The 26307-nt window shown below is 34.9% G+C and overlaps 1 protein-coding gene and 1 pseudogene across 1 annotated transcript; both read right to left on the bottom strand.

The window, feature by feature from the left end:
* Positions 1 to 322: 322 nt before the first annotated feature.
* LOC139865754 (ras-related protein RABH1e-like) lies at positions 323 to 26237 on the bottom strand (annotated as a pseudogene).
* On the bottom strand, positions 1756 to 21058 carry LOC139866559 (ras-related protein RABH1e-like). The gene is made up of 8 exons (XM_071854830.1): positions 20930 to 21058; positions 19794 to 19864; positions 19525 to 19613; positions 7365 to 7476; positions 7088 to 7128; positions 6994 to 6999; positions 2256 to 2299; positions 1756 to 2157 (listed from the first exon to the last, which is right to left on the bottom strand). Exons 1-8 carry the CDS (start codon positions 21056 to 21058, stop codon positions 1756 to 1758), a joined length of 894 nt encoding a protein of 297 aa, XP_071710931.1.
* Positions 26238 to 26307: the final 70 nt, after the last annotated feature.

Raw genomic sequence — 26307 nt, 5'->3', positions numbered from 1 at the left:
AACTCTTGAAGCTCATAGTTACATCACTTAGAGCTTGTAAAATATATACTAGATAATAATGAGACGTAATAAAAAAAAGTAGCAAAAGGCTACTTTTTTTAATGAGCTATGACAAATGATAATTGTGAAGCCAAAAAAGGTATACCGATAAATGTGTTGCTCTATAGAAATAAAAAGTGAAGCCAAAAAGGTATACCGAAGATAAATCATATCTTGTGACTCTCATGCCAATTACAAATGATAATTATCAACAAATAAAGCATACCAACCAACCAATTACACAATCCATTCTCTTTCTATAATCTTGACGTCGAAATCTCCATCACGCACAACCTCCAGCTTGCTGTTGTGACCTGTGGAGCATTACCTAAAGACTTCAAATTCAAATCAACCATGTCTTCTTGTTTTGTGGAGTAAAGAGTCTCCATTCCGGGCAATTCATAAGCGATCTTTAGAAATAAATGCTACAAGGATGATAAATATTTCGGTGAGAGATTGTTTGATGATGAGGTCAGACATGCAATGCAAACTTTTAACTAGATGATCACCGTTGAGATATAAAAACAATGATCTCAAAGATAACTTCATTTGACCCATTCATGTCACCTCTGGTTCAAAGCATGGTTAAACATATGTGACAGACGGATTCAATTGCATACATAAGTTTTAAACATATGTGATTGTAGATGTAAATACGGATCTTACACAAAACGTGTACTCAATCTAGAAGCGGAAACACTAGAACAAGCTTTAATTGAATAAACTTAACCTTTCAAGAATTCGGGATCGAAGTAACAAGCCTACAAGAGATTAGATCGGCACCTGCAGTTGCTATTCGTGTTGGGTATATTGGGGATCTAAACCCAGAGATAATACACGGCTAGGGTATGTGCAAAGTGTGTAATCTCTCAATATAACCCGTATTCAATATTTATAGGGTCTGCAGCGACAGTCGATCGACAAACTCCGTCAGTCAGTCATGTCTCCCTCAGTCGACTAGATAGTCAACATCCACCGACTTTCTCTGGCTACCGACAGAAGCTTCTCTCGATCGACCGAATTTTCAAACTTAAACAATCTCGTTGCATGACACAGGATTATCAGACCTAAACAATCAATAACCAAAAGTTAATGTACCATTACAAATGTTAAGTAGCAAATGACTGAAATAAACAAACAATACGATTAAAACTAGAGATTTACATTTATGCACCAATAGTGATTAACCCAATTATATTTTATCAATTACATAGGAGATAAATGCCTGCTCGGAAACACATATTACAAATAAAGGGAATCATTGTCACTTATCAGGCTTCACTGTCACTTATTGCTAAGAGTAGTGATAAATCTATTACTTTTATGCATTAACCAGTTGTACTTACAATTCGTTAATGTATAAATGTAGTGGATTTATCAAATTTCAAAGTGAAAATATCAACTTCCTTTTGAAAAATAAAATAAAATAAAATAATAATGTAATATGTAATAAATAATTAAATAATAAAGTAAACAAAATTTACTTGGTATGATTTATCTGTTATGTAATTTAATTTCTTATAGATATTCCGTAAATATATCACTTGAGATAGTAATAAATAATACAGAGTACTCCGTAATAATGAGACGTAACAATAATAGGAAAAAGAAAAATAAGATTATAAGAGTAAGAACACCAGGCACGCACACCCTCAAAGAATAAAACCGTCAGGGGGATTATGGTCACTTTGTTGCACATAACAGGGACCAACCTCATCATGACCGATGTTGCCTCTGTAGCTCTGCCAATGCGGCTTCCCGATCATAGTGTTGAGGTGGGTGATCGGCTCCACGAGTGTCCGAGTAATTAGGTGGATGATATGGTGTTGTCTCAAATCCCTGTTGTATCGCGAAGAAACGCTCCTGATTATGTTGGGTCCAGTCAAACTGATAAAGTATAGCTCTCATATCATTCCCCATAGCTCTTATATTATTCTCTATACGAGTCAATTGAGAGGTCAACTCTTCTTGTCGTGCATGAATGTCCTCTAAGGAAGGTTTTCTCCCAGCACCCTTGTTTGTTGAAGACTTCGGATTCTCATCAACCACATCTTCTTGTTTGTTGGAGGAAATAGTCTCCATTCCCGGCAATGCACAACATATCTTTCGGAATAAAAGCTACATATATGATAAATAAATGTTTTGATAAAAGATGTACATTTTGAGAGATAATGGTGAAATATAGATGGATGTAATATAAAAGTATTGAATTAAACCTTGACGTTTGCGCCGGTTTTCGCATCAGTTTCAACAAATATGGCTGTTAGAATGTAGTTGTTTTAGATTAGTTTAATGTGATAAAATAATGTATTGGTTTTAATTGATTAGATGACTTGTTGTTGTAAGTGAGGGGATGTTTTGAAGTATTACAAGTTGAAGACTTAGATTTAGAAATGAAAGCTTTTTATTACTTGAGTTTTTGGTGCATCAAATTTGGAAGACATCAAGCCTATTTATAGGCTTCAATGGAGGCTTCTAGCATTTTCTTGATATTTTTGACTAGCTAAACATCTACAAACTTCTAGCTATTATCTTCTTGAATATCTACTAATAAATATCTTACTCACTAATTAATTCTAGAATTATCTAGAAATACATTAACTTTTAACACTCCTCCTTAATGTATTTCGTCGTTACTCACAGCATGTTGCGTAAGAGCTCGAACTTGGGTCTTGGCAACGCTTTAGTGAAAATATCTGCAATCTGCTCTTCGGTCTTGTAGTATTTTAATTCAATATCTTTCTTGGCGGTGACTTCTCGTAAGAAGTGATATTTGATATCAATGTGTTTTGTTCTTCCATGAAACACAGGATTCTTTGCCATTGCAATTGCAGACTTGTTGTCGCATAATATTTGAGTAGCTTCATCTTGTTTTTCGCCCATGTCTTCAAGTATTCTTCTTAGCCATTTAGCTTGATTAGCTGAGTTAGCGGCTGCGATGTACTCAGCTTCGGGTGACGATTGTGCCACCGTTTATTGTTTCTTTGATGTCCATGAGAATGCACCAGATCCAAGTGTGAATGTGTATCCGGAAGTACTTCTCATGTCATCCACCGATCCGGCCCAATCACTGTCAGTGTATCCATGAAGCTTCGAATCTATAGTGGGCTTGTACCATATTCCATAGTCCATGGTACCTTGCAAGTACCTTAATATTCTTTTAGAAGCTCCGTAATGTATTTGAGTAGGATTTTCATGTACCTGGATAGTAGACGCGTTGCGTACATTATGTCAGGTCTTGTTGCTGTTAGATAAAGTAGGCTTCCAATGAGACTTCTGAATCTCGAAGCGTCCGCTTTCTCCGATCCATCTTCTTGTCTCATCTTCTCATTGGCAACTAATGGTGTGGCGACGGTTTTGCAACCGTATAGTTTAAATTTCTTCAGGAGATTTTCTGTGTATTTCTTTTGACATATGAAGATGCCTTCATTTTCTTGACTAATTTCAATGCCAAGAAAATAACGCATCAAACCAAGGTCACTCATCTCGAACGTTTTCATCATGTCTTGTTTAAACTCTTGTATCATCCTCTCGTTGTTTCCCGTATATATAAGATCATCGATATACAAGGAAATAATGAGAGTGTCAGAGTTACCTTGGGTTTTAATGTAGAGTGTGGGCTCACTTTGACTCCTCCTGAATCCTGAACTTGTGAAGTAGCTATCAATGTGGCTATACCAAGCACGTGGTGCTTGTTTAAGTCCATATAAGGCTTTCTTCAACTTTAGAACTTGATCTTCCTTTCCTTTCTGGATGAACCCTTGTGGTTGCTCTAAGTATATTTCTTCTTCGAGAAATCCATTTAGAAAGGCAGATTTCACATCTAGTTGGTGAATCTTCCACCTTCGTTGAGCTGCTAGTGCCACAAGTGCTCTTATAGTATCCAGTCGTGCTACAGGTGCGAAAGTTTCGGTGTAGTCGACTCCAGGCTATTGCGAGTAGCCTTTAGCTACTAGCCTTGCTTTGTGTTTTTGTATAGAACCATCAGGGTTGAGCTTTGTTTTGTAAACCCACTTAACTCCAATGATTTCTTTATTTTCTGGAGGATCAACTAACTCCCATGTGTTGTTTTTCTCGATCATTCTGATTTCTTCGTTCATAGCAGCCACCCACTTTTCATCTTTGGCTGCAACTTCATAGCTTTCGGGTTCTATAGTTGTGAAGTTGCAAGTCTCATATACCTCTGTTAACTTTTTAACTCTTCCAGGTGTTGACTCTGGACTTGACTCGTCTTGTGCCATAGGTATTGTTGCTGATGGAGAAGTTGGTGTAGTAGGGCTCGTTTCTCCAGTACTTTCATGAATAGGATGCTCCGTTTGTAGTGGTTGTTGAGCTGGAGTTTCTATAGATATCCGTGGCAGATATGTTTGTTTTTCAACTTTGTCCTTCTCCCAGTTCCAAGAAGCGTCTTCATCAAACTCCACGTCTCGGCTAATCACGATGTTATTAGTCTTTAAGTTGTAGACTCGGTAACCTTTTGATTGTGTGCTATAGCCCAAGAATATTCCTTTTTCTAATTTTTCTTGGAGCTTGTGACGTTTCTCCTTAGGAACATGGATGTAGCAAATACTCCCAAATACTCGCAGATGTTTCGCCGCAGTTTCCTTCCACTCCATGCCTCTATTGGAGTCTTGTTTTCTACGACTTTTGTGGGACATCGATTTAGTATATATACAGCCGTGTATACAACTTCAGCCCAAAAACTGTTTGGAAGGCCTTTTTCATGTATCATCGTTTTGGCCATTTCCATTACAGTTCTATTTTTGCGTTCAGAGACGCCATTTTGCTCAGGAGCGTAACCAACAGTGAGTTGGCATTTAACTCCTTCATCTTCGCAAAATTTATTGAATTGTGTAGAGGTGTATTCTTTTCCTCTATCACTCCTTAGTGTTTTTATATAATGGCCACTAGTCTTTTCTACGTAATTTTTGAATTTCTTGAATATCGTGAAGACTTCTGATTTTTCACGCATGAAATAAACCCACGTCATTCTAGAATAATCATCGATGAAGAGAATAAAGTACCTGTTTTGGTTAAGAGACGGGGTCCTCATTGGTCCACATACATCAGTGTGCACCAACTCTAGTATACCTTTCGCTCTCCAAGCTTTGTCACGAGGAAAAGGTTTTCGATGTTGCTTGCCCATCATACAGCTTTCACACGTGTCGGTGATCTCTTCTATGTTAGGCAAGTCTTTCATCATATTCTTCTGTTGGAGGATTTTTAGTGCGTGAAAGTTAAAGTGGCCAAATCTTCGATGCCATAGCCATGATTCTTCAACTTGAACTTTCATGGCTGTGTCTTGGATATACTGCCAACGAAGCGAAAAGTTGCGGTTCTCCATTGGCACTTCGGCTATTAATTTATAGTTATTTTTCTTGTCTCGTATAACACATGTTTTATCTTCGAAGAGTAAAGAGTATCCGTGCTCCATCATTTGTCCAACACTTAGCAATGTTACTTGCAAGGCTTGGTACTAAAAGAACGTCATTAACAGATCGAGTGACGTTATTAGTTTGAACAGTTATCGTACCTTTGCCTTTAGTGTCAACAAGCGCTCCATTCCCTAGTTTGACGCGGGACTTTACGGAGGTGTTGATACTATCAAATAACTTTTCATCTCCTGTCATGTGGTTGCTGCACCCACTGTCGATCAACCAAGTATCGTCCCTCTGTTTATTTGCGACATGGCAGGCATAGAATAACTGATTTTTGTTCTCCGGTATATCTTCACTTTCTTCCGTGAAGTTCGCTCGATGATTTTGTTTTAAACGACAATCTTTTTCTAGATGCCCAAATCTTTTACAGTTATTGCATTGCGGCTTTCCTTTGTGAAAACAATCTTTTTCCAAGTGGTTTGTCCTTTTGCAAATACCACATGGAGGGTAGCTTTTTCTTTTTTGATCGGACCCGGTTCTGGGTTTATCTCCTCCTCTCGAATTTTCTTCAAGATTTCTTTTCCCCCCATTGTTTGATTTTTGAGACCGTAATTTGAGTTTAGACTGAAAGGCACTTTCAAGTGAGTTTTCACTACGCCGACTCAGTCTAGCCTCATATGCTTCAAGAGAGCCAATTAATTCTGGTACCGACAGAGTCTCGATGTCTTTCGACTCTTCGATAGCAGTAATGACATGATCGTATTTTTCGGTCATACTGATAAGTATCTTTTCTACGATCCTTTTGTCAGTTATATTATCTCCATAGGCTCTCATTTGATTTACTATTTCTTTGATTCTAGAATAGTAATCTTTTACGGTCTCAGTCTCTTTCATATTAAAATTTTCAAAATCTCGTCTGAGAGTTAGAAGTTTGACGGATCTCACCTTGACATTTCCTTGAAATTCTTCTTGAAGGATCTTCCACGCCTCCTTAGCTGTCGTAGCTCCCATGATTCTTGGAAAGATAGACGGTGTCAAGGCTTGTTGAATGCAGCCTAGAGCAGCAACATTTCTTACAACATTTTTGTTGTATTTTTCTTGTTCTTCCGCGGACAGAGTTTCAACGTCTTTTGGAGTTGTAAACCCGACTTCGACAATATCCCACAAGCTTTGTGCTTGGAAATATGTCTTCATTCGAATACTCCAAAAATCATAGTTGTCGCCATCAAAGATGGGGACGGAAATATTATATGCACCAACGGTAGTCATGGTGTACACGAACGAACGCCCAAAATGGCTCTTGATACCACTTGTTAAAATGTAGTTGTTTTAGATTAGTTTAATGTGATAAAATAATGTATTGGTTTTAATTGATTAGATGACTTGTTGTTGTAAGTGAGGGGATGTTTTGAAGTATTACAAGTTGAAGACTTAGATTTAGAAATGAAAGCTTTTTATTACTTGAGTTTTTGGTGCATCAAATTTGGAAGACATCAAGCCTATTTATAGGCTTCAATGGAGGCTTCTAGCATTTTCTTGATATTTTTGACTAGCTAAACATCTACAAACTTCTAGCTATTATCTTCTTAAATATCTACTAATAAATATCTTACTCACTAATTAATTCTAGAATTATCTAGAAATACATTAACTTTTAACAATGACTCCACATTCTTTAGCTTTGGCATCTCCTTCGTCCGTTGAAACTTGCCTGTTTAATGATAAAATATTATATTAGACACATAATTAATTAGAGCTCCATTATATCAGACATATATGGTTCTAGTGAAACATCTAATGAGACAAACTAATTAAAATTCCAGATTGAATATACCGTAAAAAGTAAAACAAGATCACCAAATAAAAAAAAGTTGGTGTATTACTAGTTTAAAGATAACACCGAATTGAAGCTTAAAGTTCGAGTAATGCTCAAACAGTAAATCACACCTTTTGTCAACAAGTTCGGCTTTGTTCCCAACCAGAACTATTATGGCATCAATGCCTTGTTCATTACGTACTTGTTCTATCCAATTTGCAGTATTCATAAATGACTGCCAACCTGAACAATCACAAATTCATTTAGGAAACCGGCTATACCAGCATCAAAAATACATATTTTATATGAATGAAATCCTGTTTCAACCAATAATAAAGGTAGGTAAAAATTTTATGTACTAACTCCTTTGTCACCTTGTTCCGCCCATTTGAAATTGTAGTGATATCATCATTTTATATAATTTTATCAAGTGTGCGTTAACAATTATAAATTTGTGGTGGATATATATATATATATATATATATATATATATATATATATATATATGAGAAATGGTGATAGTTGTCATTCCTCGTATGAAAATTTCTACTAATAGAAAAAACGAGCGGAATATGACTTGTGCGTTGCTGCGGAAAAACTTTTTAATATATGTTTTATATTATAATATTTTACACGTAGTGTGCATAACGAAGAAAAACGGAGAGACTTCTCTATCATTTAACCTTATCTTTACTTAATAATTATGAAATGTAAATGTAAATGTAAATGTAAATGTAAATGTAATAGTAATAGTAATAGTAATAGTAATAGTAATAATAATAGTAATAGTAATAACCGAATGATATAGAAGTGTACAACGTCATTATGAATTAGATGTATCTTTACTTATTAAATATTTCTTTAACAAAAAATTTTAAAATTTTATCTATTTTAATATTATCATAAAGTGAAGACATATAGTAGTATAAATAATTGTAAATAAAATAAATAATAAAGAAAAGTCACCTATCATGCATTAGAATTGCTATACAACTTAAAGGAAAACTATAATGGATAGAGAGTGAAGAGAGAAAAAATGGAGAGAGAGTGCAGCAGGTTATGGCGCGGCGAGGAGTACGGAGGCGAAGCATGGAGGCTATGGCGGCAACGACTATGGGTATCGTTTCGAGAGAGTTTACGGTCACGGAATTACATCCTTCCTTTTCTTCAACTTCCCCTTAACGTGGGTAGTTGCAGACTTGTGGAGATTCTTTAAGAAACATGGTGTGGTCAAGGAAATCTACATGGCTAGAAAGTCGCTGGCAAGCGGATAGAAATTCGGGTTTGTAAGGTATGAAAAGATTAAAGATACAGAATCATTTGCGAAGAATCTGGGTAACATTCTAACAAGGGATGCTAAGGTGAGGGTTTATAAAGGTAGAGAAAGGGTTACCAACAATAATCGTGAATACGAAACAAGATTTCTTGATACAACAACCACCAACAACCACACAAACCGAGCGAATAACAGCAACCTCGACGGCAACAGGTCACCTTACGACCAATATAGAGATGGTAGAAGTTTTCGGGATGTAATTGGTAAAGGCATATCGAACGCAGAAAGTTCCCCCCATGGATGAAGGTAGAATATTAATAGGAGACAACAATCAAATGGTCAAGGAGAGATTGAACAAGGCCCTAATCGGTGAATTTTCATCAACCAACATCCTGTAACAACTACCGTTTCTATGTGAGGAAGAAGGCCTAGACAACTGCAAGATAAAGTATCTGGGAGGTTTAAATGTCTTGCTAATTTTTGATTCGATTGCAGCAATTGAAAATATTTTGAAAAATGAAAATCATAACATTAAACACTAGATCAAAAACCTAAAAAATTTGGGACAATCGTTCACTCAACCCAGGGAGACTAATATGGTTAATTATCAAAGGTGTACCGGTAAAATGTTGGCATGAAGATACTTTCATAAACATTGCAAGGTGGTGGGGTCCCGTTATGGATACCAAAAATTGTTCGTTCAATGAAGATGACCAAAACCTAATTTCTGGGAAGGTATTAATCAAAGTCAGATGTAACAGCCCGTTGAGTGCAGATGTCAAAGTAAAGGTGGACTCCAATATAATATATGTCAATGTAACAGAGGATATCCTGTATACTGTCGAAATTGATCTATACAATGATGATAAAAATAGTATTTGGAAATCCGAGAGAACTGATGAAAACATCATCAACTCGGAAGACGAAGATCTACCAGAATGACAATATTCCGGTAAACCAAGGCGACTCACCGGCGAACCTTGGTAATCCAAAGGAGGTAGAAGATCAATCTTTTAGATGCCTTGAAAAGGGTGAATATTTTAAACACAACAACAAAGAAGACGTTTTGATAACCCCAATGTAACACCCTCAGATCGGGCCTAGCTGTAAGATTAATATTTTGCCCTTAAGTTTGTATACGTGTTATTATGTGCTTTTATTTTAATAAAATTTTATTATTATTTGATTATGTGGTTAAGACCAGTTTGTACAAGGGTCATAGTACAAGTTTTTTCTTTAAATTGGACTCCGTTAGGGCCGCCTAACGATGCACGAAACTAATTAGATAACTGGTAACTACACGTGTGTTGTAAGGAATGAGTTTTTAACCCTTATTTGATGTTCATATCTGCTTTTTCTTTCATTTTTTAGAGATTTCACCAACACTCCGTATGTTTTTCATCTTCACCTACCAAACCCTAATTGCTAGATCTTGTTCTTGAGCTCAAATTAGTTACTTCAACTTATTTTTTTATCATCTACTGATTCTATTAAGGTAAGAATCATGAGATTTCATGCTTGAATCTTTTTCAAAAATTGAGTTTTTGAGTTAGTTTTTTATCGGTGTGATTTTGGGTCAAAACCTTTGATTTTGATGTTAAAGTTGTGGGTATGTGGTCTAAACTATGTTGTAGTCAAGTTGTGGTTAGTTTTGAGGTCAGAAACGAGCTCTAGATCAAGAGTTGGTGATTTTAGCTTGAAACCCGCCACTTTTACAGCTGCAACTGCTGATGAACACAGTCGGTCGATGGTCGTTGACCATCGACCGAGGGTCATTAACAGTCGGCCGATATACTAAGATGGTCGACTGTTGGTGTATGTTCTTTGACCGATGGAGTTTCATACAATCGATCGACAGGGATACCATCGACCGATGGTGTGTTGACAGTCGGTCGACTGTCTCTAATAGCCTACCAATGGTGTATGACAGTTGTAATTTTTCTAAGTGTTGTTTTCTAGTCGTTATGCTTCACGTGTGTCTAATTTTAATAAGAACACCTTAGCAGCTTGGATTGTAATTTTAACCTAATTTTGTATTATGTATGTCATTCATGTGTGCGTGCAATACCATTCTTTTGAATGAAAATGTGACTTCGTAAGGGGTCGATAGATGTAGACCTTTTTGTTAGTGATTCAATATTATCATCATTATTCTTGGAATAAGGTTACTGACTAGTGTTGTCTTTGCTCAAGTGATAAAGACAGTGAGAAGGCTCAGAAAGATTAGACCTATGAGAACCTTCTATTGCTGGTATTTGGTGAGTGGGACTAGCCGTTATAGATATAGTAGCTAGTTATCCTTGTGCCATGCTAGTTAGGATTGACATGCTACTTTTGTTGTTGGATATTGAATGCTAGAGTATATGTTGATACGTGTTGGCTTTCTGTGTGATAACCCTAGTACATCCCTATCAAGTTAGCGGTAGGTAGAGATCAACGGGTTCAGTGGTTGGGTTCCTTAAGGTAGAGGGATCTTTATAAATTTGAACGATGCATTCGCTGCGTATGGAGGACTTATACGATTCGTTATGGGCGGAACTTTTGGTAAACCTAGTCTGATCAACTGTGGTTAATGGCTTGGCCAGGAAGCCAGAGTCTCTTGTGACAACACTAGTGGTTTGTGTGCTTTAGTTGTATGACGGTATTGTATACTATTGTTAATTGTTAGTGCCATTCACTTAGCTTTGTGTTAAACCCTCCATCTCCTCCCTGTAGGTTGTTAGATTATCTGGTGGTATATTTTGGGGAGTTGACGGGCGTGTTGGTGTTATGTTTGTCATGAAGTCAAACCTGATGTGAATTTTGTAAATTCATGTATTTTGTAAACTGTATTTAAGTGACACTCGGATGTTTGTAATGATATAATAATCTTAATGGTCGTGTCGGTTAATTAATCATGCTTATTACTTCCGCTCTGTATTTATAAAAAATGGTCGGTGTCACACCTAATTGCTGTAATTTCGGCTGACAAATCAGTTGAAAAAACATGCTCATTGGATATCACAAAAAAGGAAGAGGATAATACTGATCCCAGTAAATTGACGAATGCTAACCAACAAGATCAACAAAAGACAAAGTCAAAGACTGCAGAGCCCAATATTGAGCCATTTAATGTCAACGACCAGGTATCGCCCACACTCGCAAATAGCCCAATCAAAGTCTCGAATATTTTTAAACCTTTTGATCTTGATAACCCAATAACCCCAAACTCAGAAGCCCGCATAGTATCCGGCCCAAATACCTCGGACTTAAAAGACTTCTCCCCCAGCCCAATACGAATTACCAGATTATTTGATGCAAATGATAACCCAATCGAGCCCATCAATGAACCTAACCCTAGCCCAAAACATAAAACCCATTCACATACTTCGAAATCTAATGGCCCATCTACCTTAAACGAGTCCATAAGTAAAGCTCTAGAAAATTTCGTTCACTCCCAACTAATCATGTCAAACACCAGGCCCCCCCATAAACTTTCCTGATATAACTACCCTCGATGCCCACTCTCAGCCCATGGGGAACGTACCCAACCCTAATAAATTATCCTCTTCACCTACACAATCATCCCCAAACTTTCGACCTCTTCCGGTGAATCACAAACCATCAACCCAACCTCCCTTCAAATCAAAACCCATAAATATTCTCATCCCTTCTAACACATATCACGATTCCCAACCAAACCCTTCCATTACCCAATCCAAGCATGCTAATCCAAAACCCTCCAAAGCTACGGTTTCTATTGTTAATCCAAAACACTCATACACAAATAAAAAATCGTCCCAAAACCATATCCCTTCGAAACATGACACTCTGTGGAACTCTTCGATTAAATGGAAAACATAATCAAGGATGCTCAGACTCAAACAATTGGCCTGAACTAAAGGAAAACCACCCCAAAGCCATAAAAATAACCATAGCAAGTGAACCGAAAGCAATTTGAAACCTTATAAAAACATGCGTGCGTCCAAAGCTAATTCCATATCCAAACTCATCAGTAGCGTGGGAGTTAATGAATTTTGTGATAGATTGGGATTACATGTCCCCAATAAATCTTTGATCAGTGTTCGATTTTTTCTATATTAATTATGAAGATATTGTCACTGAATATAAGAGGTTTCGTTCGAGATGATAAGTTGGGAAGAAAAATCGGTTGGTTCAGGAAATTAAGGTTAATGGAAACAATTGATGTGGTCGCGGTCCAAGAAACAAAATGTAAAGAAATTAATGACAGTTTGATGGAATTTATTCGGGGTTCTCCAAACTTCGATTATATACAAAAACCCATGATAGGAAAGGCAGGAGGAATGTTTTGTGCTGAGATTTAAATGAGGGTAAATACCCGTGCGAAAGACAGAATTTTGTTTTTAATGAAAGAAGAGCTAAGCTTTTCAATAGCTTCATCGATGACATGCAATTGCTTGAAATACCATTGACTGGAAAAAAATCACACGAATACGCGACGATGGTGGACTAAAACTTAGCAAACTTGATCATTTTTAGTTACCGAAAGCTTTCTCCAATCATGGGGTGATATCACAACAATTGCTTTAGGTCATGGAAGATCAGATCACTGCCCCATTATCCTGCGTGATGGTAATGTTGATTTTGGACCCAAGCCATTTAAAATCTTCTATGTATGATTCTAAAACAATGATATAGAGGCGATGATAGTTAAAGCTTAGAACAAGGAAGTTAGAGGAACAAGACCAGACTGTTAATTCCGAAATAAACTGAAAAATGTAAAAGAGGCTCTAAGAAATTGGAGCAAGAATCAGTATGGTGACATTGATAAGGAGATCGAGATGGCCAAGTCACATACCCTCGAACTGGTAAACAAAGCTGAAAACCATGAACTGTCTGAAGCTGAAAGATCTTCATGAATTAATGCTCGAAACAAGTGGATGAGAAAATAAAAAGAGAAAATATTAATGCTAAAGCAAAAGGCCAAGGCAGTGTGGGCTAGTAAAGGTAATGATAACCCGAAATTCTTTCATTCGTACATCAAAAGAAAACACTATAAAATTAACATACGAGGTCTGAATATCAAAGGAAGTTGGCAGGAAAATCCCTCATTCATTAAAAGTGTCATTTTAGATTTTTATAAAAAAAATTCTCAAAAGATCAGCAAGTTTCGTCTAGAGTACATGGACTTGAAAACCTAAATTTTAACATGATAACACGCTCAGATGTTTCCAGTTTGGAGGTTCCTTTTAGCGAGAATGAAATATGGAATGCAGTTAAGGATTGCGGGGGATCCAAAGCACCGGGACCGGATGGATTCAATTTATGTTTTTATAAAAAGTTTTGGTGGATAATTAAGGATGATCTAATTGAATTGATTGATTGGTTTTGGGAGAGAAAATGCATCTCAAAAGGATGTAACGCGTCGTTCATATCTCTAATCCTTAAAAGGAAATATGCCAGTAGTTTAAATGACTTCCGACCAATTAGTTTGATCGGAAGTTATTACAAGATCATATCTAATTACTAGCAAACCGAATCGGTAGGGTTATTCACAAGATTGTGGGGTTGGAACAAAGTGCCTTTATTAAAGGGTGACAAATTCTCGACGGAATTCTAATTGCAAGTGAGATGGTTGAAGAGCTTAAAAGTATTAAAAAGTTGGTCGGTTGGTTGAGGATTTTCTTTTACTTAACCGTTTTATTATTTCCCCCACCGGTTCTATTTCTTCATCCGGTTCCGATTCTTCTTCCGGTTCCGATTCTTCTTCCGGTTCCGACTCTTCTTCCGGTTCCTCTTCGGGAACTTGTGAATCAGTCCACGAATCATTCCAATTTACATTTGATTCTTCATTATTATTAGGTGAGTCAATGGGACTTGTTCTAGAGGTAGACATCTATCACATAATATCAAACGCGTTAAGAGATTAATATATCACATAATATTCACATGTTAAAAATATATAGTTTCCAACAAAATTTGTTAAGCAATCATTTTTCAAGTAAACACGGTCGAAGTCCAGACTCACTAATGCATCCTAACAAACTCGATAAGACACACTAATGCAAAATTCTGGTTCTCTAAGACCAACGCTCGGATACCAACTGAAATGTCCCGTTCTTATTGATTAAAAACGTTCCATATTAATTGATTTCGTTGCGAGGTTTTGACCTCTATATGAGACGTTTTTCAAAGACTGCATTCATTTTAAAACAAACCATAACCTTTATTTCATAAATAAAGGTTTAAAAAGCTTTACGTAGATTATCAAATAATGATAATCTAAAATATCATGTTTACACACGACCATTACATAATGGTTTACAATACAAATATGTTACATCGAAATCAGTTTCTTGAATGCAGTTTTTACACAATATCATACAAACATGGACTCCAAATCTTGTCCTTATTTTAGTATGCAACAGCGGAAGCTCTTAGTATTCACCTGAGAATAAACATGCTTTAAACGTCAACAAAAATGTTGGTGAGTTATAGGTTTAACCTATATATATCAAATCGTAACAATAGACCACAAGATTTCATATTTCAATACACATCCCATACATAGAGATAAAAATCATTCATATGGTGAACACCTGGTAACCGACATTAACAAGATGCATATGTAAGAATATCCCCATCATTCCGGGACACCCTTCGGATATGATATAAATTTCGAAGTACTAAAGCATCCGGTACTTTGGATGGGGTTTGTTAGGCCCAATAGATCTATCTTTAGGATTCGCGTCAATTAGGGTGTCTGTTCCCTAATTCTTAGATTACCAGACTTAATAAAAAGGGGCATATTCGATTTCGATAATTCAACCATAGAATGTAGTTTCACGTACTTGTGTCTATTTTGTAAATCATTTATAAAACCTGCATGTATTCTCATCCCAAAAATATTAGATTTTAAAAGTGGGACTATAACTCACTTTCACAGATTTTTACTTCGTCGGGAAGTAAGACTTGGCCACTGGTTGATTCACGAACCTATAACAATATATACATATATATCAAAGTATGTTCAAAATATATTTACAACACTTTTAATATATTTTGATGTTTTAAGTTTATTAAGTCAGCTGTCCTCGTTAGTAACCTACAACTAGTTGTCCACAGTTAGATATACAGAAATAAATCGATAAATATTATCTTGAATCAATCCACGACCCAGTGTATATGTATCTCAGTATTGATCACAACTCAAACTATATATATTTTGGAATCAACCTCAACCCTGTATAGCTAACTCCAACATTCACATATAGAGTGTCTATGGTTGTTCCGAAATATATATAGATGTGTCGACATGATAGGTCGAAACATTGTATACGTGTCTATGGTATCTCAAGATTACATAATATATAATACAAGTTGATTAAGTTATGGTTGGAATAGATTTGTTACCAATTTTCACGTAGCTAAAATGAGAAAAATTATCCAATCTTGTTTTACCCATAATTTCTTCATTTTAAATCCGTTTTGAGTGAATCAAATTGCTATGGTTTCATATTGAACTCTATTTTATGAATCTAAACAGAAAAAGTATAGGTTTATAGTCGGAAAAATAAGTTACAAGTCATTTTTGTAAAGGTAGTCATTTCAGTCGAAAGAACGACGTCTAGATGACCATTTTAGAAAACATACTTCCACTTTGAGTTTAACTATAATTTTTGGATATAGTTTCATGTTCATAATAAAAATCATTTTCTCAGAATAAAAACTTTTAAATCAAAGTTTATCATAGTTTTTAATTAACTAACCCAAAACAGCCCGCGGTGTTACTACGACGGCGTAAATCCGATTTTACGGTGTTTTTCGTGTTTCCAGGTTTTAAATCATTAAGTTAGCATATCATATAGATATAGAACATGTGTTTAGTTGATTTTAAAAGTCAAGTTAGAAGGATTAACTTTTGTTTGCGAACAAGTTTAGAATTAACTAAACTATGTTCTAGTGATTACAAGTTTAAACCTTCGAATAAGATAGCTTTATATGTATGAATCGAATGATGTTATGAACATCATTACTACCTTAAGTTCCTTGGATAAACCTACTGGAAAAGAGAAAAATGGATATAGCTTCAACGTATCCTTGGATGGCTCGAAGTTCTTGAAGCAGAATCATGACACGAAAACAAGTTCAAGTAAGATCATCACTTGAAATAAGATTGTTATAGTTATATAAATTGAACCAAAGTTTGAATATGATTATTACCTTGTATTAGAATGATAACCTACTGTAAGAAACAAAGATTTCTTGAGGTTGGATGATCACCTTACAAGATTGGAAGTGAGCTAGCAAACTTGAAAGTATTCTTGATTTTATGAAACTAGAACTTTTGGAATTTATGAAGAACACTTAGAACTTGAAGATAGAACTTGAGAGAGATCAATTAGATGAAGAAAATTGAAGAATGAAAGTGTTTGTAGGTGTTTTTGGTCGTTGGTGTATGGATTAGATATAAGGATATGTAATTTTGTTTTCATGTAAATAAGTCATGAATGATTACTCATATTTTTGTAATTTTATGAGATATTTCATGCTAGTTGCCAAATGATGGTTCCCACATGTGTTAGGTGACTCACATGGGCTGCTAAGAGCTGATCATTGGAGTGTATATACCAATAGTACATACATCTAAAAGCTGTGTATTGTACGAATACGGGTGCATACGAGTAGAATTGTTGATGAAACTGAACGAGGATGTAATTGTAAGCATTTTTGTTAAGTAGAAGTATTTTGATAAGTGTCTTGAAGTCTTTCAAAAGTGTATAAATACATATTAAAACACTACATGTATATACATTTTAACTGAGTCGTTAAGTCATCGTTAGTCGTTACATGTAAATGTTGTTTTGAAACCTTTAGGTTAACGATCTTGTTAAATGTTGTTAACCCAATGTTTATAATATCAAAAGAGATTTTAAATTATTATATTATCATGATATTATGATGTACGAATATCTCTTAATATGATATATATACATTAAATGTCGTTACAACGATAATCGTTACATATATGTCTCGTTTCAAAATCATTAAGTTAGTAGTCTTGTTTTTACATATGTAGTTCATTGTTAATATACTTAATGATATGTTTACTTATCATAATATCATGTTAACTATATATATAACCATATATATGTCATCATATAGTTTTTACAAGTTTTAACGTTCGTGAATCACCGGTCAACTTGGGTGGTCAATTGTCTATATGAAACCTATTTCAATTAATCAAGTCTTACCAGGTTTGATTGCTTAACATGTTGGAAACATTTAATCATGTAAATATCAATCTCAATTAATATATATAAACATGGAAAAGTTCGGGTCACTACATAGCCCCTGGGGTCACGGGACCCACTACTGATTTATTTATTTTTTAGAAAATATTCTTTAAATTAAATTATATAGGACACTACTAAATTTAACTATATGACCCATATATTTTTCGAGTATACAGGTTTTCTTTTAAGTTGTATATTACACCACTAAATTTAACTACTTGTATCTCATATATTTTTCGAATTTGTAGTTTTTTGAAGGTAAACAATCACTAAATAATATTCAGATATAATAAGTAATGAAAAAAACTTTCAGGTTCCCATTGAGTTATGATCCTGGAATCGCCGGTGATTGTTAGATATATAAACAGTGATCTCGAAACACGTAAGTTGTATGCATGCAATTTTTACCCATTTGCCTTCTAGCACAACTTACTGAATTCTCCCTTTTGACCCTATTTTGATAGAAGATAACTTTATTTGACTCACCCATGCATGCCACCTCTAATGTTAAGCACAATTATACATTGTAACTTTTTCCAACATTAGCATGAAACTTGTGAGCTAATAGAGTGAGTACAATTATTGGGGAAGTTAATGTGCAACTCTGCACAACTTTTTGTATATAACAAGATGGTGGTGAGACATAGATGAATGTAATATAAAGGTAATGTATTGAATTATATTATACCTTGACGTTCGCACCAGTTTTCGCATCAGTTTCAACAAATATGACTCCACATTCATTAGCTTTGGCATCTCCTTCGCCAGTTAAAACTTGCCTGTTTGATGACAAAATATTATATTTGACACATCGTTACAATTACTTCATCGCCTCACGCAAATTTCAACTTCATATATGGTTCTACTAGTGTATCATCTAACGAGACAAATTAATGAAATTTCCAGATTTAATGTACCGTAAAAAGTTTAAAAGATCACAAAATAAAAAATGTTGGTGTATAACTAGTTTCAAGATACCACCGAATCTTTGGATTGAGTGGTATGGGGTGAGATTCAAAATTTGGGGTACATCCCAGGTTCGATTCTCACTCCAAGCGGGGTTTCCAACATTTAATGGTTTTGTCAACATCAATGCGATTTGGGAAGGTGGGTTTTCTCAACCTTCGATGATACTGTCCACATTGTCGCGAATTGGGTTTCTTACTAACATGTGTGCGGGTGGCATATGATTACAAAGGTGGTTAAGTCCCCTCAGGATAACGTCGATATCACCGTTCGAACAAAAAAAACTAGTTTCAAGACTGAAGCTTAAAGTTCGAGTAGTGTTCAAATTGTAAATTGTAAATTGTAAATTGTAAATAACACACCTTTTGTCAACAAGATCGGTTTTGTTCCCAACCAGAACTATTATATGGGCACGAGTGCCTACTTCATTACGTACATGTTCTATCCACTTTGTAGTATCCAAGAATGAGTGTCGATCTGAATAATTACAAATCCAATTAGAAGCACGGCTATACCAGTACAAGGGTGAGAAGTTTCAAGCAATAATAAATGTAGGAGAAAAAATTATGTACTAACTCCTTTATCACCTTGTTCCGCCCATTAGAAATGGTGGTGATATCATCATTGTGCATTAACAATTTTACATTTGCGGTGGATTTATATGAAATGATGATAGTCATATCATTCCTCATATGAAAAATTCAACTATTTGCAATACTAATAGGAAAATGCCCCATAAGGGCGAGAAGTTTTTGTATTTATGAAATGCACCGTACCATATGTTTTACTTACTAGTAACGTCATAGACAATGACTGCAACCGTTGAATCTCTCGTATAGCATGGAATCAGACTCCTGAATCTTTCATGTCCTGCAGTATCCCTAAAATGTTACGAGACAAAATGTTAAAAGAAAGCACATGACCTCATCTTTATCAAAAAAGAGAGAAATTTAGAAGCTTGTGTTTAGTATACATCATGTATTTGTATTATAAGGTATTAATTGTAGTTGTTGGGCTCAATGAAAAGTAGAAGCTTCTACGTATCAAACAAGATAACCTACCAAAGTTGTAATCGTAATATTTTATCTTCAATGGACATTGTTTTACTCACGAAATCAATTCCAATAGTAGCCTGTAGATAACATCCAAAATTAGTTACCCCGTAAGAAAAAAAAAAAAAAAAAAAAAAACAAAGGTTGATTAGAATATCAAAAAATTAAAAGCTTAAATTGACATGAAGAACGTAAAAATGCCAACGACCATTAGACTAAGCTAAACATCACTCGTATCAAGTTAGGGGAATCCCAAGGGCTTATACTAAAGCAAACTAATAATATAGATAACCAAGTAAGTAGATAAAGTTTTTCATGTTCATGTTGGTAAGTACTTTTTACTCATATGTACACTGTTTAACCGAATTATCTCATGACCCTCGAAGTATGCTACTACTGAGATTTAAACATAATACGAGTAATAAGGAGTTGTTTGGACTACTTACGTAATTATCACGACTAGAGCCTCTAGTGTACTGGATTAACCGTTTGTGTCTGTCATCCTGGGACCTAGCTAGTTACAACAACCTAGTGATCCATGGGCAAAATATAACTACATTCAATTGATTGCTTTGACTCATTCACACAATAAGTGACTCATAATTACAAATGATACTCGTGTATTAAGAAGTTAACGTAGTGGTAGTGACTTGTCTTCCTATATGGGAGGTCAAGGTTCGAATCTCACTCGCTGCAAAATTTTCCTTATTGTTACCCGCCAATTTCATGGGCCTCAGAGGTCGTGGACGTCTTGCGTTCGAGCTTCACTCGAGGGGGAAATGATCGGGGTGGGTGGGTGTCGACATCGCATTCGGTCCCCCGTCAGTAACTCCTAACCGCCGTTAAAAAAATTAAAACGTTTAAAGCACTGAATTTAAGCACTCCAATTCTTCACCGATATAATTGTAACAATTACCACATACCCAATGAAAGGTCAAAGCTTTCCACATTCAATTCATCATAAATCATAAATTATAAATAATAATATCAATATATTGATAGACAAAATTTCATTAATATGTCTCATACACACCGATCTAATGATGAATCTTCTTCAATTGCATACAAATCACAAATAAATTAACAAAAAAATAAGAAAGAAAAATATCCAAGCAGAATTAATCCAAACAAATAAAATTGTATACCTGATATGTGGTATCGAATTTGTCATACAAGAATCTGGTAATGATACTGGTTTTACCAACGGATTGATCGCCCAAAAATACAAGTTTGTGCTTAGGTGGCTGTTGTTTTGTGGAGGAAAGAGTCTCCATTCCCGGCAATGCAAAACTGATCTTTTGAAATAAAGGCTACACGGATGATAAATAAATGTTTTGGTAAGAGTTTTTTTTTTATGATGAGGTTAAATATGCAAACTTTTAACTAGATGATTATTGTTAGATATAAAACCAGTGATCTCGAAACATGTGATGTGCAAGTGTGCAACTACGCACATCTTTATTGTATATAACGAGAATGGTGGTGAGATATAAATGGATGTCATATAAAGGTATTGAATTAGACCTTGATATTAAATCCAGTTTTCGCACCGATTTCAACAAATATGACTCCACATTCATTAGCTTTGTCATCTCCTTCGCCTTTTGAAACTTGTCTGTTTATTGGTAATTATTATATCAGACACATTATTAGAGCTTCATTACGTCTTAGTTCTCGCACGCAAAATTCAACTTTCATATATAGTTCTAGCTAGCATATCATCTGACGAGACAAACTACCAAATATTCCAAATTTAATATGCCGTAAAAAGTACAACAAGATCAGCAATAGAAAGTGTTGGTGTATAAAGAGTTTTAAGATGACATCTAAGCTTAAAATTCGAGTAATGTTCAATACGTAAACCACGCACCTTTTGTCAACAAGATCGGTTTTGTTCCCAACCAGAACTATTTTGGCATCAGTGCCTAATACAGTACGCACTTCTTCTATCCATTTCGCGGTATTCAAGAATGACTGTCGATCTGAATAATCACAAAAAATCCATTTAGGAAAGCGGCTATACCAGCACCAAAAATACATGTTATATATGAATGAAATCCTGTTTCAAGCAATAATAAATTTAGGAGAAAAAAAATGTAACTCCTTTGTCACCTTGTTCACCCCATTTGAAATAGTTGTGATATCCTCATTTTGATAATTTTACCAAGTGTGCATTAATTAATTATACATATATTTGGTGGATTTATATGACATGATGATAGGGGAGGGTTCAACCGAGAACCAATAAAAGGTACAGAATTGCGAGAACCAATAACAACCCTTAGATTGATTAAGATCAATGACTCACAGTTTTTTTGGTTTTTTTTTTTTTTTTTTTTTTTTTGAGCAAAAAGAAAATTTTATTAAACGATAAACAAAATAAGTCAGGGGATAGCCTAACCCAATACAAACAAATCAAAAACCAAGGAAATAAACCCTAACAAACAAGGCACCATAAACCCATTATGGACCCAAAACACAAAGTGACTTAGATCAAGCTGTCTCATCTTTCACGACACGCTAACACTAAGCCACTACACCCCAGCAAACATCCACATCAGTCATTTCCACTTAATTTTCCAAATTTCCTCAGCTTTTTGCACATTCTTGGACTGTTTGACTTTCAGAGTCAAAAGTTTGACTCGGATAAACTCAATAGCTAAATCAGCTAAATCCTTTTCAATCTTCTTTTCACCCTTGAAGATCCTCTTATTCCTTTCTTGCCAAATATAATAAACAGCTGCAGCAATTACCAGCCTTGTAATTACGCTCCAGATTTGATTTTTAAAAGGATAATTGGACATACTTATGATAATATCACCAATTTTATAAGTCAAACCCTGAAACATAATCATTGACTTCATAATCTTCCATACATTCCTGGAATAGCAACACTTAAAGAATAGGTGATCAATTGAATCAGGGGTCCTTCCACATAAAGGGCACAACAAATTACACGAAGGATTCCACTTGAATATTCTATCTTAAGTAGGTAACCTATTCCATATCACCAACCACAAAATAAAGGCATGTTTAGGCACAAGTTGCTTGAACCATACAACATGATACCAATCTTTGAAACTGCCATTAGTTCTTAAATCCCTCCAGACTTGTTTGGTGGAATATTCAACCCTACTATTATCATTAGTAATCCATTTAACCGAATCTACATTATCAGAGATAACAGGGATATGAATGTAATTAACCATAGGGTACCTGGTCCTCCACTCATTAGGCCATTGGTCTCCATAAATCTGCTTGAATTCATGAACAGAAATATGATCATTAATCCCAGAACAATATCTTTCTCTTCTAGGGATAATCAATTGCAAAGGCCCATTAACATCCCATTTATCATACCAAAAAAAGGTCTGCTGCCCATTGCCAACACAATAATAGACATGATCTCTAATTTTCTCTCTTAATTTCAGTAATTGTCCCCAATTCCAGCTATCTTTATAATCACTTTGTATGTCCCATATACTTCTACCTTTCAATTTAACAGTATTCACCCATTTATACCCCAAGGATTCCTTTCTTTCAATAATCTTCCATAATTGCTTTAAAATAAGGACCTCATTCCATTCCTTCATTGGCTTTAACCCTAGACCTCCCTCATCCTTAGGAGTGCACACAAATTTCCATGCCACCTTAGCTTTCCCTCTAGCACTATCCTCCTGACACCACAAGAATCCTTTTAGCAATTTTTCAATATCATGGATGATTGCATCTGGAAGTATAAACACAGAAGCCCAGTAAACATGCATTGAGCTTAAAACAGAATTAACTAACAACAGCCTCCCAGCATATGACAGTTTTCTGTTTCTCCAATTGTTGACTTTGACTTTGACCTTATCAATCAAACTTTTACAGTCACTAACACTCAACTTTTTTGCCAACAATGGTATTCCCAAGTATCTCATAGGTAATTTACCAACAGGGAATGGCATAATCTGCATAATTTTCAATCTATTCCCATAATTCACACTTCCAAAGAATAAAGTGCTTTTTACTGCAGTTAGGGTATAAACCAGACATTTGGCTAAAGCTATCAATAGAATCCTTAATCACCTTGACTGAGTACTCATCACCATGACACAAGACTAGAAGATCATCTGCAAAGCTTACATGTGTCAACTCCATATTTTTACACCCATGATGATATTTAAAGTGCTTTTTTTGTTTTTTTTCTATTTATTAAAAATCCAAAACACGCTGATTTAGAGTAAAAGGGTATATTGGTCCAAGTTTTTTTTTAATCATGCGTCCAAAATCCAAATATCTACTATTTTCACTTCAACAGTTATATCAATTGAGATATTATAGGGATTCATATCCAGAATTAAATAACCGTATGAATTTGGAGGAATTCAAGGAATTGTTATTTATTTATTTTTTTAACGGCATTGATATTAAAATTGATATATGCATATTAATATTAAAATTTATGATTTGAATTCCATATTAACAATTTTAGGAAGAAATTAAACCTACTCTATATATGCATCAAGTATGTACGTCATCAAGATCAAGTGTAATATTTGACCATCAAATCTGAAGCACGACACCAACCTTTTTTTAATAAAAAACCGAACAATATTTTGAATAAATTGTTAACACGACTAAGAGAAATATTTTGAACATATTGAACTACTTGACTTGAACAATTGCACACCTGAACATGTGAACATTTGAGCATATCAAAACCCGGTGAAAAAACTAATTAATACACGTGAATTTAATAATGTGAACAATTGCACTTTTGGACATCTGAACATACATATTGATTTGGGTTATCTCCATTTTAATTCACATGCTCTTGTGAACAACTGCACATTTGATCATGAATTAACTAATGAATAAGTTAACATATATACTGACTTGTGTTATCATCTTAACTCACATGGTCATGGGAACAACCTCATTTTGGATATGTAACATATCTTCATAAGTATGTTAATAACATGAACTTGAACATGAACATGAACATGTGGAATAATAGCATCGAGTTGATCTGGGTTATAAAGAATATAGAGTTCGTCATCTTGCAGTTTAATTCACTCTGTAATTCATATCTGAATCTGGATCACTAGGACATAAGATAATTGATAATAATGATGCAATCATGCAAATGAAAAATGGGAGTTATCCAATTCATGTGATGGAATGACCACTTATACGTTTGATGAGATAATGGGATTTTGTTTAAGAAAATCACGATCATGTTCATGTACATCAGCCATTTGGATTAGATGAATATTTAATAATAAAAAGTAGTGTTGAAGAAATCGTGTGTTTAATTAAAGATTAAAATTTGAAATAGATGTGTATCAGATTAAAAATGATGAAATGAGAAATTGTAGATGATGGTGGCGATATTGTAGGGTTGTACCAAAATCATGAATTTCAAATAGTAACCTATCACCACAAATTGAATTTAGTAATTTAAAATTTAAATCAAAAATAAAATAGAAGTATTTAATTACAGAATTACTCCCATGTCTTTTGGTTCTCGCAGTTCTGTACATTTTGTTGGTTCTCGTTTGAACTTTTATCCCTCGCTAATGAAGAGCAAACGGATCAACCTCGTTGCCGACTTCACTTCAGAAAGATGAGGGGCTGATCCAAGAAGCCAATGACAACAAGTGGTTCCATGATGATAATCCTATCATTGCTCATATAAAAGTTCTACTCTTTCATAATACTCATAGGAAAACTGCCCCACGAGGGTGAGAAGTTCCTTTGTATTTATAAAATAAACTTAAACCATAAACTAGTAAAGCGAAGAAGTAAAAAGTTGTGGATGATATCGTTTTTAATTTCATACGTGTTTACTTACTAGTAACGTCATAGACAATGACTGCAACTACTGAATCTCTAATATAGCCTGGCATCATACTCCTGAATCTTTCCTGCCCCGCAGTATCCCTGAAATATACCCCATGTATCTGTATTTGTAGTTGTAGTTGTAGTTGTAGTTGTATTTGTATTATAAGCAAGGTAATAAACACAGTTGTTACGCTAAATGAAAAGAAGAAGCTTCGAGTGTCAAACAAGGCAACCTACCAAAGTTGTAATCGAAATGTTCTGTCTTCAAGGTATATTGTTTTACTTAGGAAATCAACTCCAATTGTAGACTGCAGATTAATTCCAAAACAAATAAATGAGTAAGCTGAAAAAACAGAATTGTATACAATTTCATACACACCAATCCAATGATGAATCTTTTTCAATGGCATACAAATCACTAATAAATGAACACAAAATTTAAAAAAAAGGGGGAAGGGGGGGAGGGGGAGGGGTGGGTTAGAATTAATGAAAAACAGAATTGTATACCTGATAGGTGGTATCGAATTTGTCATACATGAACTTGGTAATGATACTGGTTTTACCAACGGATTGATCGCCCAAAAATACAATTTTGTTTTTAGCAAGACGTGGATCCTGTGCCATTATTAATTGCAAAAATAGTTGAAAATTATGAATTACGCCGCACTTTTGTTTCGCTAATGCATCAATAATC

Source organism: Rutidosis leptorrhynchoides, chromosome 9 (genome assembly GCF_046630445.1).
Source record: "Rutidosis leptorrhynchoides isolate AG116_Rl617_1_P2 chromosome 9, CSIRO_AGI_Rlap_v1, whole genome shotgun sequence".
Classification (NCBI taxonomy): Eukaryota; Viridiplantae; Streptophyta; class Magnoliopsida; order Asterales; family Asteraceae; genus Rutidosis; species Rutidosis leptorrhynchoides.
The sequence above is the reverse complement of the archived record's forward strand: the minus strand, read 5'-3'. Positions and strand labels throughout refer to the sequence as shown.

Coding starts and splice junctions, on each gene's coding strand:
- LOC139866559 (XM_071854830.1), bottom strand. CDS start 21,058: ATGGAGACTCTTTCCTCCACAAAACAACAGCCACCTAAGCACAAACTT. Junction 19,865..20,929: donor AATTCGATACCACATATCAG/GTATACAATTTT, acceptor TGTTATCTACAG/GCTACTATTGGAATTGATTT. Junction 7,129..7,364: donor GCCGAACTTGTTGACAAAAG/GTGTGATTTACT, acceptor ATCATTAAACAG/GCAAGTTTCAACGGACGAAG.